The following is a 16,771-nucleotide window of genomic DNA, read 5'->3' as shown; positions in this document are numbered from 1 at the left end:
TCTTCATCTTCATCTTCATCTTCATCTTCATCTTCATCTTCATCTTCTTCATCTTTATCTCCATCTTTATCTTCATCTTCACCTTTATCTTCATCTTCATCTTAATCTTCTTCCTCGTCTTGGTCTTCATCTTTTTCTACGCCTTTATCTTTTCCTTTATCCTGATCTAAATATGTCCAGTCTTTTCTTCATTTACATATTTACCCCCACCATTGTTATTAGGTTAGGTATTTAAATTTTCGTTCCTCTTTGTCTTTATTTTTAGGTTTCTTTACTTTTATTTTAATTTCCATATTTATCCCTTTCTTCTTCTCCATACTCAACTTTACCTTCTTCCTTGTTTGAGTCTAATCTATTCATGTACATACAAACATACATCTTATTCCTAAACTGCTGCTTAGCACGTTTCTGTAATTCACTATCAATATTAAAGCATACATTTAGGGGGCATTTCCGCCCCAACCATGTACATGTATGGCATTGGTATTGGTTTAACTTTTGAATTGATTTTTTCGCTCTATTTTAAACTAATTTGAAATTTTAAAAATTGCCTGCACACACTGCCTGTTTATACCTTAGAAGTATAGTCTAGCCGTAAAAGGGGTGTAAAGGAAACATGATTGCCTATTTATATAATGATAAACAACTTCCCTAAAATGAACACAAAAAGGTACGATTAGATATTTCTAAGCTCACCTTTATGGAAAGGTGTTATCAAAGGAGATTAAATAAACAAAAAAAAAACTTTTTAATATACAACGCTTTTATAAATAGACTAAAAATTAGAAAATAACATTTCTCAGTCCCATAAATAGAATTTGTTTTGATAACTTATAATTACTTAATGCTTTAAATTATTAAATATTTTATCTGTGTATTTTTTTATTATTAAGGTATTTAATTGCTTATATTTACATCGTTGTGCAAGAAAAGATTATATCTTAATGTACTAATTATCATTAAATTAAATAAATACAAATACAAATACAAAATTATTCCACAATATGTGGACAACTTTATCTATAGTGTCTAACAAATTTATGCAGAAATTTATGCAGAAAACTTTAGATTTTGAAATTTTAGCAAGTCATTATAAACCATTTATGAGACGAAAAACGTCAAACTACATAACATAGACCTAAAATTTCTACAGAGAAAGTACAACTTTGAGATCGATTTTAAGCGGTCGTTATTCATATATCCACATTCATACATATGTATATTAACCTTCATATCAATTCAAGTCTATTACATCCGCCCCCCGCTTTTCATTTTCAATCTCATAAATGGTTTATAATGACTTTTGCTAAAATTTCAAAATCAAAAGTTATCAAAACAAATTCTATGGGATTGGGAAATATTATTATTATATTATTTATAGTCCATTTATAAAAGCGATGTATGTATATTAAAACAGTTTTTTTTAAATTTTATTTATTTGCTCTTTTTTAGTCTTGTCTGTATGATACATATTAAAATAATTCAACTTGCAGTGCAATCAAAAAGCGAAGTTCGAATTTTTTATTAGATATGACTTTTTGCATTTTAGGTGACGATATGTACATACATACATATAGCAGCAGTTAATTTCATTAAAGAAATGGCGTGTCGTCCATTTCCGCTGTAGCGTATGTAAATAGTGCATATATTTACGCGCAATGTTTAACTTCTTCTGGCGGGGCGACATCTAGAGTCTTCTAATTGTATCTCTTTGATATGATGCCTAAATAGCTTTGCTACATTTATAGTATAAATGGTGGTCTGGACATACAACATTGCAAGTTGAGAAAAGCTTTGTAAAATAGGTTTGCACGTTTACTCGCGACTAAATTAGACGGTGATATCCCAAAAACCATCCCGAACATGGGTGACTGAAATATCCGGATCGTTATTGGGAAGGTATTTCTACCCGGTTGGACGATGTACTCGTAAAAAATAAGTGGGACGTATTCTCTATTTAGGAAATGCGTTGCATGGGCTTATTTGGTACACTTGTAGTGAGGCGAGAAGTACGCCGAAAAGTTCATTACCTAGCGTCATTCGATAAAATTTCTTGTCAACTCCGTTATTTGAGCCAGGATTTTCATGCAATTTACTGCTTTTTCTTTTGAAAATTGGGAGGGTTAAACGTAATTTTTGGTATACAGTTTGCTCACCATTTCCACCATTCAAGTATTTGTTCAAGTATACCATGTCTTCCCATGAAGACGATTATCTCCTCGATCTTCCTAAGAAGTCCGTTACAGTTAATTGAAGGAATATTCTGGTCTGACATACCGTGAAGATTTTAGGAGGAACCAGGAGTTGTTGGCGGCGGCGTGTGGGTGGTGGTGCGGTTGTGTCTGTTATGTGGTCTGTCGTGGTTGTGGTGTGGTCTATTGTGTTGTTATTATGTGGTGCTTTGGTGTTTGTGTTGGGCTCCTCAGGTGGACTGTGGTTAGCCGTGGAGGCTGCTCTGTTTGAGCAGCAGGGGGCCACAAACGATGTGGTCCACTGCCGATGTGTCCGTAGTCCTGAGCAGACTCTGAGGTGACTCCACCCCTCGCAAACATTACACTTGACTTAGGTGGAGTTGTGGTGTAGTCGTCTCTGGCATACACAGCAGGTGTAGGTTTCTGGCCCTGGGTTTGACTCGATGCCAGCCCTAAGCAGAAGAATACTAGCAAATGTAGCCCTACGGACGAACAACTTCTGAGATACTTCGCCAACCTAAACGGGGTTAGATCGCCAAAACAACAGCCCTTGGTCGGGTAAAACCCGAGTCATTCCGGTACGTAGAACCGGCTGTCGCGCTCGGGCAACACGCTTTGTGCTCTCGTTCGTCTGAGTGATTCTAGTTGGCCGTTCACAGCTGACAACAACAATTGTGTACAGAAGAATTTCTCAGTGTGAACGCGAAGGGCAACACCAAAAGAGAAATCGTTCCCACGACAGTCGGGTCTACGTAACCGGAACGACCCAGATTTATATCTGGCCAAGGACTGTCACTCCAGCAACACTCCCCAAAAAGTCTTTGGGGAGTTTGTATGCTGTTACAACAACAACAACCAAAAGAGAAATTGCCGAAAATGAGCAACAAAAGTTTCCCTGTGTGAACCTAGTCTAAATGGGAAGCAACGAAAAGATCAAAAGAGACAAGAAAAGTTGAAACGAATTGACGGTACGGAGGTATCTGTGCTCCTCCCCTCTCTTCTCACCTCCTTCGCCCACGAACGAGCAGACTTGAAAGCAAAACTTGACGGCTGACAAAATATTGACTCATAGGTGCAACCTACATGCGGCGATAGTCGTAAAGTAGAAAAAAGAACAGTGGAAATTTTATTTTTGTTTCTTCTATAATTGTTACATTTCGGTGCGGTCGAGTGATTTCAATACGACTCAATTGAGGTTTGGTTGCATTATCTCGGTGTGTAACCTTTTGGTGCGGAGCTCTACATTTATGTATGTATATATGGCCAATGAGCGCGAAGAAGGCCTCGCTGTTATAGAGAGGAATGCGCTTCTAACAAAACCACTCTGGGTGTATGGGCCAACGCGATAGGGCAAAATCATGTGTTCAAATGTAAAGTGAGGCGACTTTTTCTCGAATCTGGAAAGAGATCGACAGCTGTAAAAGCTAAGAGCTCAACAAGCTTGTCACTAGAAAAACAAGAAAACGTTAAACCGCTTTCAAAAGGTTTTAAGACCGAATAGTTTCGGAAAAAAGCACGGAAAAAATTAAGCCATGATGAGAATGAAGAGGAAATGATCCTAGTTGAAGACAATAGATAGTTCGGTTGCAAAAATTAAATACGTTTAAACCGCAACCTAGCAAAAGCTGGGCAGTTTAAGAGGAAGTGTTGAGATGACTCCATGTAGTCGCCCTATAGTGAGTGCCGACATTTTGCCTAGCGTTTGCTTAGGTGGTAGTAGGAGATCCGACAAGGGCACGACCTTCACCCATCTGTTTAATGGATGAAATCTACTTTGTATGAAATTTAACGTGTTAGGAAACGGGACTGAGTTGGCTGCAAAAATCCTGGCCAGGATATGTACATATTTAGGCAAAAGTTATTCCAGTTCATTTGTTCTGGGTGAGACTGACTCAAGAGGGCTTCTTATGGGGTCTGACAAGGAAATATTCAGACTCAACCGAAAGAAATGTGAAGCATTACCCAACTAGCTTTAAGCGCAACGTAAGCGAGTCCAGAGCGCTGATTGTAGCTTGGCTATCAGAGTAGACATTTACCTCATTTATCCCTGTCGCGGAAATCAGCAAGATTGTTTCCTAGGTAGCAGAAACCTCTGTCTGGAGAATTCATGAGACAAAAAGATTCTATCAAGCGTAATATTTACTGATTGAACATTCTTATCAAGTATCCAGGCTTGGAAAAATTCTGCCTCTTTTTTTACCTCCTCAACTTTGTTATACGCGTCTCTCTCTCAGTCAAATATGAATATTAAGTTAACATAAAAAATCAATATCTTATTTATTTTCGAAACTATTGACCGGCTAGAGCACTATTGACCTCTCAAAAATACCTTTTCAGACATAATCCTGAAAACTCGGTTTTGTCTTTTTTGTTTATAAAATTTACTAGATTTTCATGACACTAAAATCCTCTCGAAGTAACCATTCATTTATTAGTTCATTACCACAAAGATTTTGGCGATACAAATTTAGTTTTATTTCATCGAGACTTCAAGATGCAAGAAAAAATAAATAGCATAGCGTAGTTGCCTTACCTACACATACAGACATCCCTAACTTTATACATAATAATCGTTTTTATTGTCGTGTTTTACAGGTGTCGCGCTTTTCGTAGTTGTTGTCATAATGTCTTTTGAGGCTTTCGATACCAAAGACGTGGCTGATGGTTTACAGTGGTTCTTCAGAATATTCCCACATTTTTCGCTTTCGATAAGCTGGAATAAATTGTATGTGAATTGGGCAACACGAAATACCTGCAATAGTGAAGTTCTCCAAGTTCTACCCGATGCATTGCGATGCGCTCTTTTGCCAAAGTGTTGTTGTAAGTTTCGTAAATCATTTAAAAATACGCCACTAAGCCTAATCATGTTTCGTTTAATATTTGTTATTTATAGCAACAATACCTTATTTTGCGTACGAAGAACCAGGTATTCTCCTAGAAACGTTGTACTTGGTCGGAACCGGTGTAGTATTCTTCCTTATCATCATTTCGCGGGAGTATGGCATTATCGACGAAATTATATATATGATCAGAAAACGGGCATTGTAAGTTGTAGTCTTGAATATACACACATACGTATTTAAATTCGAGCTTTATCTGCTTATGACCATGTATAGTAAACCACCACCACCTCCTGAGGATGGCTACTTTGATGATGACGTGGATAATGAAAAGAGTCGAATATTAAAAATGAGCAGCGATCAATTAGCCAATCAAAATTTGGTGTTGAATAGCGTCACGAAGTATTATGGCAAATTTCTGGCGGTAAACCAGGTGTCATTGTGTGTCAAGGAGTATGTCAACAAAAATCACTTTAACCTAATTTTCTAGCTGATTGATCATTAATACAATACTAATATTCTAGAAATGAGTGCTTTGGCCTCTTGGGCGTAAATGGTGCCGGAAAAACGACTACATTTAAAATGATGACTGGCGACGAACGCATTACCTATGGCTCGGCCTATATTAAGGGCTTATCACTGGAGTCTGAAATGAGTAAGATTTACCAGGACATCGGTTACTGTCCACAATTCGATGCATTGCTAGACGATCTCACGGGACGCGAGACACTACACATCTTCTGCCTGTTGCGTGGTGTACGTCGCAATAGGATTAGTCGCATCATAGATGACCTGGCAAGATCATTCGGTTTCACAAAACATTTGGATAAGCCGACAAAGACCTATAGTGGCGGCAACAAACGTAAATTGAGTACAGCAATCGCCGTAATCGGTAGCCCTAGTGTGATATACCTTGACGAACCAACAACGGGAATGGATCCAGCTGCGCGACGTCAACTTTGGAATATGGTCTGCCGCATACGCGACTCTGGCAAATCTATAGTGCTAACATCGCATAGTATGGAAGAGTGTGAAGCGTTATGTACACGCCTGGCTATTATGGTGAATGGCGAATTTAAGTGTATTGGTTCTACACAGCACTTGAAGAATAAGTTTTCGAAGGGTTTGATTTTGAAGCTCAAAGTAAGACGTGCGGCAGATCCGTTGAGACCATCAGCAAGAAGGTAGAGTGAATTTTTCATGCATTGTTGTTTGAATGTTTCGAAGAATTTACTACTATGATTAATATACATAATATTTAGTTCTAGAAGTGGTCGCACCGATCTTTCGCTTATGGCCATAAAGATGCAGCAGGACATTACCACGGTGAAGGAATTTGTTGAACAAAAGTTTCCACAAGCATTATTACAGTACGTATTCTAGAACTCATTTTTGAGTTTTGCACGAGGCATTTCGAAGCCTTCATCCATAATTGGGGTAGTTATTATCAGCAAGTTAACAGATTGTCTTCGGTAAATGTCGTAAGAGGCCGATGGTTATGGTTGCTAACATGGTTGCCACAATTGGTAACTTTCTACCAAAATTGGTAACTTTTAAACGGTTTGGTAACTTGGTAACTTTTATTTCATTTTGGTAACATTTGCAACTAAACATTTATCTGCATAACTAGAAAGAAATGTACCATGTTTTGAATGTGCGTAATTACAAAATTACTTCGATTAAATTAGAGTCATTAGAGTCATCTCATATTCGAATACTGGAAATATTTGAATTACAGTGGCAGCACCAAGGGCTGCACTTTTAAAACAACTTTCGAATTTTTGCGATAAATTTTGAATTCTACCCTCCACATTTTAATACTGGCCATCTGGCAATAGTTGCGTTTGTTTACTCATTTCCAGTAAAATACAGTAAAAGTTTTTACGAATTTTCATGTTTTGGCGTTTTCGTACGCAAAAACTTGCAAAGTAGGGGAAATTGAGAGAGCGAAAAATGACAGTTGAAGTTGCAAGTTTTTACTAGATTTGACTGGATAAATTTTTACTTGTAAGAATTTGCCAATACAAAAAACAGCTGATCGCATGTTGCTGGATGTTATTTAAACTAATAAGGAAACTCTTTGTGGGTTTTTATTGTTGAATTTCACAAAATAAACCTATTTAAATATTAAATATATTGTTTTATTAGGAATTTGCTGCGAATAAACAACCAATTTATCAGCTGTTCATGAAACTTGCAAATTATTACTGGAATAGCGTTCGCGTACTTTTTGGCAAATTTTTTCTATGAGAGCGAATTCTTAGAAATAAAGTTACTGGAGAGTTGCTGGCAAGTTACTGTATAATTTGTAAACAAACACAACTAATTTTTGGTAAGGTCCATAACGTCCCGTTTCTGCCTTAACTTCGTATCTGCAATAGATGTATTTTAGAGAGAGAGTAAGAAAAAATGCTTCATTTCTTCCCCTAGGATACAATAAACGCATTTTTTACTTAATATTTCTGATTCCACTAACAGTAGTGAGAACCCTCATTAAGTCTTTGTTCTATTTTCAAATAGTGTGACGCTTAAAGAGCTGTTATAAGTGGTAATATTAGTTTTCCCAAAAATTGTAGATACGTGGTTAAGGCAGAAACGGGACGATAAATCGTTTTGATTATTCCATAGACCCATCTACCGACATGTATTTCGACACCTACCGACATATATTTCAACGTACAGTAAATTATGAAATCCCGAAAAAATTAGCAATTTTCGCAATTTACTCGAAATCTTGTACGAGTCAAACGAACGGTTAAAAGTACCCGCCACTTTTTTTGTGTGCCGGTGCTATTATTCCGTGAGTCGCAGGTCCAAGTATCGGCACATTCCGAACGAAAAATTACACTGAAAATGGCACAACGCCGAAACCGGTTTGTCTCCAAACAAAATTTGACAAGGGATGATGAAAATCGTTCCACATTACATCATACTCCTACCCTGTCGGAAACACCAACAACGAAAATGAGAATAACTGCACATGCAGTAATTACTTGTTAGAAAATTGTTTCTATTAAAAAAAATTATTATAATTGTCAATAGCATTTTCAATCTTGATAATTTATCAAGAAAATAGATTTAAACATCTGTGCAAAAATTGGGAGTTCTTGATAAATAATCAAAAATTGACAAATTATAAAAATATTGAATTTATTAAGTGCACAGAACCGGGCTGTAAGTATATACATATTTGTTATGAAATATAGCAGTGTTATTCAGTATATTTTGTTCTCACTGAAGAAGTGAAGATTTTGGTAGTGACGATTTGTATTGTTTCAGTATGAACTTTTAAATACCATAATTATAAACCTGTGCTTGGGAATTGACCAAAATGAGGGAGCGGTAGATATCACTGCGTTTGATTAATGAGTGTTCCCGGCCTAAACAGGATGCTTTTTCTGGAATAACAGTGTGTGTTTCAGGAAAAATTCAAGTCATTCTGGCGTTCTATTGAAGATATCGATAAATTATCCCTCACCGGGACTAAAGTCCTCCTCTGGGAATTACTTGAGTGATAGGTACTTAACGGTATGGCTTCAAAATCAGATTTCAAAGCCGAGAATAATCAAAAAGGGGGTTCAATAGAGTGGTGTCCTTCTCATACTGCTTAACTACTATATCTTCAAACTCCCTCCACCACCAGAGGGTATACCCTTGATTCCATACGCTGATGATTGCTTTATTTTGGTGTCGGACGATGACATTGTTTCGTGAATATTTCTCATGCCTTTCCAATTCATTATTCATTTCGCGCATGTGAAAGTAAATCAAGGAATTTGACATTTTTCAAATGCCATTGATATTTGTTCATGATGCAATAATGAATGGTGTTGTACGTTGTGACAGCTCGAAATCGAACTACCTTAGGTCAATATTGTATTTTGGAAGTACAAGAAAAACGGGAAGAAAAAAAGCCTTTTAGTTGAAAAAGTACTAAATTGTATGCCTTCTCAACAGCGTTCCGATTATCTGAATAGGTATATATATGGCTTGGTAGTGTCATAAAGTTGTAGATAATTAAAGTAATCAACGATGGTCAAAAGAATTTAGTGACCCTTATATCACTAAAACCCTGTTTACAACATTAGTTAGGCCGATTCTGGAATACGGCTCGGTGGTTTGGAATCCAAGGTATCAAATTTACTCAGACAAGATAGAATCAATTCAAAAACAATTCCTACTTTTTGCTTTAAGAAATTTCCGATGGGATTCTCAATATAGTCTTCCACCTTATACGAGTCGCTTAAAACTTATTAACCTTCCTACACTTGCCAGTCGCAGGGAAATGCTTGGTATAATTTTTATGGTTAAATTACTGACAGGCTCAATTTCAAGTCCGTCTCTTCTGGCTGATGTAAGCTTTAATGTTCCCTCACGCGTATCAAGACACTTTTGTCCCATATTTCTGAAAGCTTGTAAAACCAATTTTGAATTGCACGACCCACTCCGTTGCTTATGCCAGGATTTTAACTCTCATTCCAGCACGTTTGATATATCAGATCCGCTTTTCAGCATTAAGAAAGCGATACTCTCCTCTCTCAATAAGTGAATTATTGATATAAATACATAAAATCAGCTGATGAATTTAGTTCTGTAGCTGAACAGTTTTAGATCTCGACACTTAACAAACTCCTGCCTATCGTGACTCGGCGCAAAAATTTAAAATATTGGTTCCGTTCGTCATGCGGACTGCGCCCCTCGTGCGGTTGGGCGGGAATGGAGGGTAAAAACCGTTGGGATATTATTATTATTATTATTAAATTAGGCGTGTTTTTATTCACAGGAATATGATAATATGCTTAAAATTTTTGAGCTGATGAATACCCAGCTAGAACAGTATGGCATATATAATTCCGCATCACTAAGTAAATTATCCCTTATGAATTTGAAATGTTTCCCTTATATTGTACAGGCCAAATAGAGGAATTCATTTACGTGTGATATTTTGCCCCCCTCTTTCAAATGGGCTTCTTGTGCGCATATATTAGGTTTGATAGCTGTTGACCATACCAATAATGCCTCATACTCAGTTTTATTAGATCAATTCGTGTTCTCGAGAAAAAAAATTTCACGATTCAAAAATCTGAGTATAGCGGCCAAGTTCTTTTCTCAAAATTTTGAAAATTCTTCGTTGTTTGGCCTATATTTGCTTTGTATGGTATTTGCCACAAAATATAGGCCAAAAACGATAAATGTTCAAAATTTGGAGAAAAAAGATTTTTAAGATTTTTGGATCGTGAAATTTTTTTTCTCGGAGAACACGAATTGATCTAGTAAATCTGAGAATGAGGCATCATTGGTATGGCCAACAGCTATCAAAATTGATATATTCGCACTAAGGTTTTTTTGTGTTCCACAGTGTTACAAGTTCACGTACATCCAAGTTCGAGTCATACAGCAAGCTTTTTAATGTTTTATTTATTTGTTTTTGAAATTAACAATATATTTCAGAATTTATAATTAATACGTTGTGTTCATTTTAGTAAATCCACTTTGATTTTTAATTGTACAAAATTTATTATATACATACAGTATCGGTCATATCACTAGAAACCCCATTTCAAAGTGATATTATTTCCCTCTCATGTTAATTTATTTCTAAGAATTTGCAATAAAAATTAAGTTCAATTTCTAACAAAACCCATATAAACCCAATTTTAAAACTTCGTAGAAAACTACAATAAATACAACAAATTTTCACCCAAAATTCACACTTTTTTCTCAGAAGTGTTAGAATTTTTTTGAGCACTCAGTTTTATAGCCCCTTCAATTTTAGTCTTATTATATGCAAGTTTGAAGTGGCTAAAAATTACCGTTGATTTTTTAGAATCGATATAAAAACAAATCGTGTTTAATCGTCTTCCATATACCGAAAAACGCGACTATATATCGATGGCTGAGTGGAATATCGATCTATCTCGGCAGCCAGGTTGAAAACACTCGATATCAGAAAACTTTTCAACGCCCTATTTTAAAAATTTGGCCGGAAAACGCCCAATTTTAGAATTTGATTGAAAAATGCCCTATCTCAGAACTCGGTTCAAAAACACCCTATCTGAGCTGGCGCTCCAAAAAAGCCCTATCTCAGCACATTTTCAAAGTATTTTCATTTGAGATAGAACTTTTTTGAACTAAATAATAATGATAACATACTATATACATATCTAGTTTCAACATAAAAAAAATTATGTACACATCATTAATTGTCTATACATATCTAAGTCAATATATGTGATATATATTTATGTACATACATCTACATATCGTCGTTTAAAGTACAAAACCGTGTATCAATAAAATGCAAAGCCGCTTATCAAGATAATGCAAACCCACGTATGCGAGGTTGCATAAATTATTTTCTAGAGAGTAAAAACACTCATATTTCAAAATGGTTATCTTTTTTTTAAAAAGCAATCGCATTTTTGGCTAGTATATTTCAGGAATGGATAAGGATTAAGCCAAGAACTTGTGTGAGCAAGTCCAATTTTTAGCAGCAAATGTCAGTTACGCGGTTTTGTACTTTAAACGACGGTGTGTATATTAACAGGAACGCAGCAATCTAATACACGCATACAAACAATCTGCGAATAAATGGCTTTTTAGGTTTTTAACAAACAAAAACCTGGTTTCAACTTACTTCAACGTGTCTAAAGCACAACGCACACACTAATGCAAAGGCGCAACAGGGACGCAACACTATAAAACAACATTATAATTAAATAATTCGGTTTTATTACAATACTTAAGGCGCTGGCCCAATGCCGGCTTGCTTTGCACGCCTTGCTTACTTAAATTTGCTTCGATTTACTTCAAAAACTCGTTTGGCCAAATGGTGGCTTGGAACGCTGTCAAAGCTATCAGCTATGTAGTTAAAAAATTAAGGTCTGTTCCCTTACACTAAGAATAATTTTTCCGCAAAATTCCAGAAAATTAAAAAAAAAAGTAATACAAAACAATATTTTCAGATTTATTTTTAAATTAATGCGAATTCATTTTTGCATTTCAAAGGAATGATAATAACTATACATACATAACTAAATTTACATTTATTAAAAACAAAAAAAAGGAAATTTTTCAAGAGACGACTGACTAGTAGTAACTAAATTTACATTTATTAAAAACAAAAAAAAGTAAAATTTTTCAAGAGACGACTGACCAGTAGTTTGACATCACAAATATCGCTAGCTTTGTGTGAAAAGTTGCTAAGTCCACAGTTTGTCAAACCTCATATTTTGATAAAGGAAGCAAGAGAAATTAAGGACTAAAGTACTTGTTTTATTTTTTCTCGTTTATATTCAATGAAAAGTAAATTTTCTAAGTCCAAAAGAGGCCTCAGAAATCCAATAAGGCCAAAATATACGAAATCTTTTAATATAGATCGAATCCTTCTGATTCGTATGGAGTTTTGCTTTGCTTTAAACACGCAAAATGTTGTATTCAAAGTTCCTGTAAAATTTGTAGAAATGGACTTAGCAACTTTCAGCCAGCGATTTTTACATAAATTTAAATACGGAAACATAAAATCATTTTTATTATACTTTGAATTACTTATATTATATATATATTTTTTTAATTACGTAAGCAAATTTTGGCCCATAAAAGTGTGCAGCAGTTCGTAAGAATTCACTTAGAACGGGATCATACCTTTTTGTCAAAAGCCTGCAAAACGCTTTCAAATAAAACATTTGCTTATTTCAAACTTTGAGGCCTTTAAGGCAAGTGAAGAAAAGCTGTCATTTGGCCAGCCATCATACGTTTTAGTATATTTCAAATAAGTTTTGACAGTTCTCAAAGTGAAGCTAGCAAAGCAAGCCTGCATTGGGCCAGTACCTTTACCAAATTTCACGCAGTTAGAAAACAACGAACAACGAAAATTGAATCAATGTAGCTTGTTTAGAATTTTTTCTAATATTTTGGGAAATGTTCAGTGAAATTAGCAAAGAAACAACACAGTTTCTCCTAAGGTAGTTCAAGATGGCGGATTAGAGCGAGAAGTTGCCAACGTATAACACCTTTCATTATTGCATCATGTGTTATGACCGAGTTTCTGCTGAATCTCGTGAGAACGTTTTTTAAAATTACCTTAAAAGGCTTAGGTCCTGCAAACGGTCCCGTAGAGAACATTTGAATGATATTGTTTCGCTTATATTGGCATAGCTCCAACGTTATTATCAATTAAAACTTCCTCGAAATCCAAATATTCAGTGTTTTCCCTTCTCTTCCACAAATAGAAAATGAGTAACCCTTTACAATATTTACCGTAAGTATCTCGACAGTTTTAGTTATTTCCATAATCGGAAACCATCACCCATAGCTACGGTGACCACAAATATATTTTGAAAATGCAGGCCAATTTTTCAAAAAATTTACCTACATATAATTGCGTATACATACATATATACATTCCTCGTCATTTGAATAGCGCACCCTTTTTTGGATTTTCTTCCATACAAAGTATGCTTGACAACATTTTTATATGGAAGAAAAAGCGCAGCACCGTCAAAAAAAAAATGTCGAACCTTTGTTTTTTTTTTTTAATTTTCAAAAAATTTAAAATCGGGTTTAGACGTAAACTATGCTATATTTTTATAAAAAATTAAGGAATATCAAACAAACAAAAGGAAAACTGTAACTACTAAGGACTGTAAGGTGCTCTATTCAAATAACGAGGAGTGTATATTTGTTAATTATTAATCCAATTTTAAATTTGCTTCATTGGTATTAACCCTTTTGTAGTGAATATTTACAAAATTATAATAAGGCATATTACATATTACTTTACACGAAATATTAACCTCTGTAAAGTAAATTTTTTAGGCAAACGTGGGTCGCTGGACACGAAAAAAATACCCATGGTTCCAAAAGTGTTTTCGATATTTGTTCGAAAAACATATTTTTTGTACTGTTTTCAGTTATTCGTCAATATCTCATGAAATGACCTACAGTTCGTAAGGTATTGCAAAAGTATATAATTTATGCAGACTGTGATCCGTAACATCTACATTTCACTTTTTTCGATTTTGGTCGCTTGTAACACTAATAATTTTCATCGAAATCGGCAAAGTAACTGTAGGTTAAATTACGAAAACGCTTGTTTGAAAAGAAAATTGGCTTGGAAAACATTTTTTTTTCTTAAGCGATTACCACAAAATTTGTAGAACAGTGCTATTGATATATTTGGTCTTCATTTTCTCGTCATCAATTGTCCGTAACTTTAGAACGCATTGACTGGTTGAACCTTCTGGTTCTGGTGGTTTTGCTTACCCTTATGTAGTTATCAATTAGTTTCGACACTGCTTTTGTTTCGATTAGGAAAAGTTAATTTTAAAATATCGAAGAAAATGCGGGACAAAGGCAGGACACTTGGAAAAAATCAGTACATTTTGGGGGTTTTCTGTTTTGAAAAACTACGCAGGACAGACTTTTAAATAACAGTACGGTCCTGCAAAAAACAGAACGGATGGTCACCGTACCCATAGCACATGGAGAGCTCGAGCTTCTTCGTGAGGTTCGCGTTACAATTTCCAACCGTTATCAATTATTTCATTGTTTTTTAAATACGCATACTATAAACAAGTTTATTTCATAATAGGGAGGAGTACCAGGGAATTCTCACATTCTACATTCCACTATCGAGTATTAAATGGTCTAGTATATTTGGATTAATGGAAAAGAATCGCGATAATTTGAATATCGAAGACTACTCTATCAGCCAGACAACTTTGGAGGAGATATTCTTGGAATTCGCGAAGTACCAACGTGAAGATCCACGCACGCTTAAGTGAGCAACAGATTTTCTAATTGTATAGCTCTAAATTGTGAATTTGTCTATTGTAATTGAACACAACCACAGATTCCGCACTTAAAATTATTAATTTTGACTAATATCTACATATAGTCTGTAGAGCTTACATTGGCATTAAATTGGCAAACCTATATGTAATGTACGAAATCGAAAAAAGTTTTCGTAGGAAAATCCATGGCAAAAAAATACTAACCACTCTAATAACAGCTGAATGAGATTGCATGAATACTTGTAAATACTTACGTTCTTACTGTCATACATACATACATATGTACTTATATACGTTTGTATAAAATAAATTCATATAAATACATACATATCTACACAAACTTACCTATCCAATTACACACATATCCATATGTATTTGCATGCCTAGTTACGTTCATATTGCGTTTATGAGTAAATTATGGTAATAAGAATTTTCATTCTTCTTAAACATCAATTTAAAAATAAAGCATTAAGAAGAAACGCTGCAGCTGCTGTCCGAAGTGACAATTAATGCCGAATTGCATGTCGGGATCAAAACGGGACAACCACCATCAGTACCAGCAGCAGTCATTGGACCAGGAGCTGTATGAAATAACGACAGCGCAATCGAAAAACAAAGGAGATTCAGTTTAAAAATAATCCTAGTACGCACAAGTATGTATACATATTTGCATATGCATATATACCACATACATATGTATACATATATGTTTATGTATACATACATATGCAATGATTGCACAAATGTATAGCAAAGTGTAGTAGATGTGAAGGAAATATTAATTTATGTAGCAGGTATGTCAATATGTAGTATATCTGGGGGGAGGTTGTTTGCAATTCAGGCCGAAAGATTGCTGAAGGGTGAAATGTGGACAGATAGGGAACACGAATAAACTTAGCAAGCGCTAAAGTGCAAAACTTATTTATTAAGTGGAAGAACAACTAAACGTGCCTATGTATATACAAATATATGCACTATTATATACTGGCATACATATGTATATACATACTTTACAAAATAAATGGTACTCTAATTAAAATGCATACATATGTACTTATTTTTGCTTACGTGTGCATTAATGAAAACAAAAGTCTCAAACAAGTCTTTTTGACGAAAACGAGCTTTTACATAGATAAATGTTATACTCGTATTTACATGTATATTTGCAAATAAATGTTAACAAAAGCGAGTTCAAATCGATTGAATTGCTTTCAATTTGCGTGCAGTACATACATACATATGCACATAGATATATACATATACTTGTATGTACGTATACTACTTAATATAAAAATTTAATAAGCGAAAACACTTTTCTTACTTAAATGCAAGCTAGTTCTAAAATTATTATTTAGCTGTGAAATTAATTCATGAAATTTACTTACAAATTGCCCATCAAGAAATGCGAACGACTTTAGTTTCTACTCTAAAAGTATTATAGTTTTGGTACTATTTTACTATTTACCAAATGTATTTTGTTAATTTTTATTCTTAAGCGAATGGATTTTTCTGAAACTTGTTAATGAATTCTGAAAAAAGTATTCATTAGTAGCAAATGCTTATACTTAGCTTTAAATGTACAACATAAACACCATAATTTAACACAAATATTAACTATTTTTATTAATCTCTTTACAATGTACATAAGGTCAGTCATTGATATTTCTATTTAACGCTGAAATGTATGTATGAATGTATATTTACGTAACGTAATTGCAAACAAAGTTTATGCAACAACTTAAGCCACAGATGGAACCATGTATGTATGTATTTGATTTTTGTATTTTAATAAAAATTATAATTTTGAAATTCTTGCATTAGACTTGTCGATTTTCTTTTAGAATTTTCTAGAAATGTGAAATTTAAGGGTAGATGGTTGGGTGCACTTAGCATTACCACCCTGCAAGAACAGTGACCATCATTTGACAAATCATTTGACTGGCAA

At 34.7% G+C, this 16,771-nt stretch overlaps 1 protein-coding gene across 5 annotated transcripts in view; it reads left to right on the top strand.

Annotated features, from left to right (window-relative positions):
* LOC118750094 (ATP-binding cassette sub-family A member 3) overlaps window positions 1-16,771 on the top strand; it is a 59,000-nt gene that overhangs the window by 9,583 nt on the left and 32,646 nt on the right. For 2 of the 5 annotated variants that reach the window (XM_036484828.1, XM_036484827.1), the window contains exons 6-11: window positions 4,788-5,012; window positions 5,086-5,236; window positions 5,309-5,485; window positions 5,557-6,216; window positions 6,295-6,402; window positions 14,625-14,813. In XM_036484828.1, the coding sequence (XP_036340721.1) occupies window positions 4,788-5,012; window positions 5,086-5,236; window positions 5,309-5,485; window positions 5,557-6,216; window positions 6,295-6,402; window positions 14,625-14,813 (1,510 nt within the window). Of the gene's footprint in view, window positions 1-4,787; window positions 5,013-5,085; window positions 5,237-5,308; window positions 5,486-5,556; window positions 6,217-6,294; window positions 6,403-14,624; window positions 16,649-16,771 lie in introns of those variants that run through there. The other 3 variants (XM_036484830.1, XM_036484829.1, XM_036484831.1) reach the window with 3 other exon arrangements.

The sequence above is a fragment of the Rhagoletis pomonella genome, unplaced genomic scaffold, assembly GCF_013731165.1.
Source record: "Rhagoletis pomonella isolate Grant_MI unplaced genomic scaffold, Rhpom_1.0 Rhpom_scaffold_00139, whole genome shotgun sequence".
Taxonomy (NCBI): Eukaryota; Metazoa; Arthropoda; class Insecta; order Diptera; family Tephritidae; genus Rhagoletis; species Rhagoletis pomonella.
Note: the sequence above shows the minus strand (reverse complement) of the source record. Positions and strands in the feature narration are given on the sequence as shown.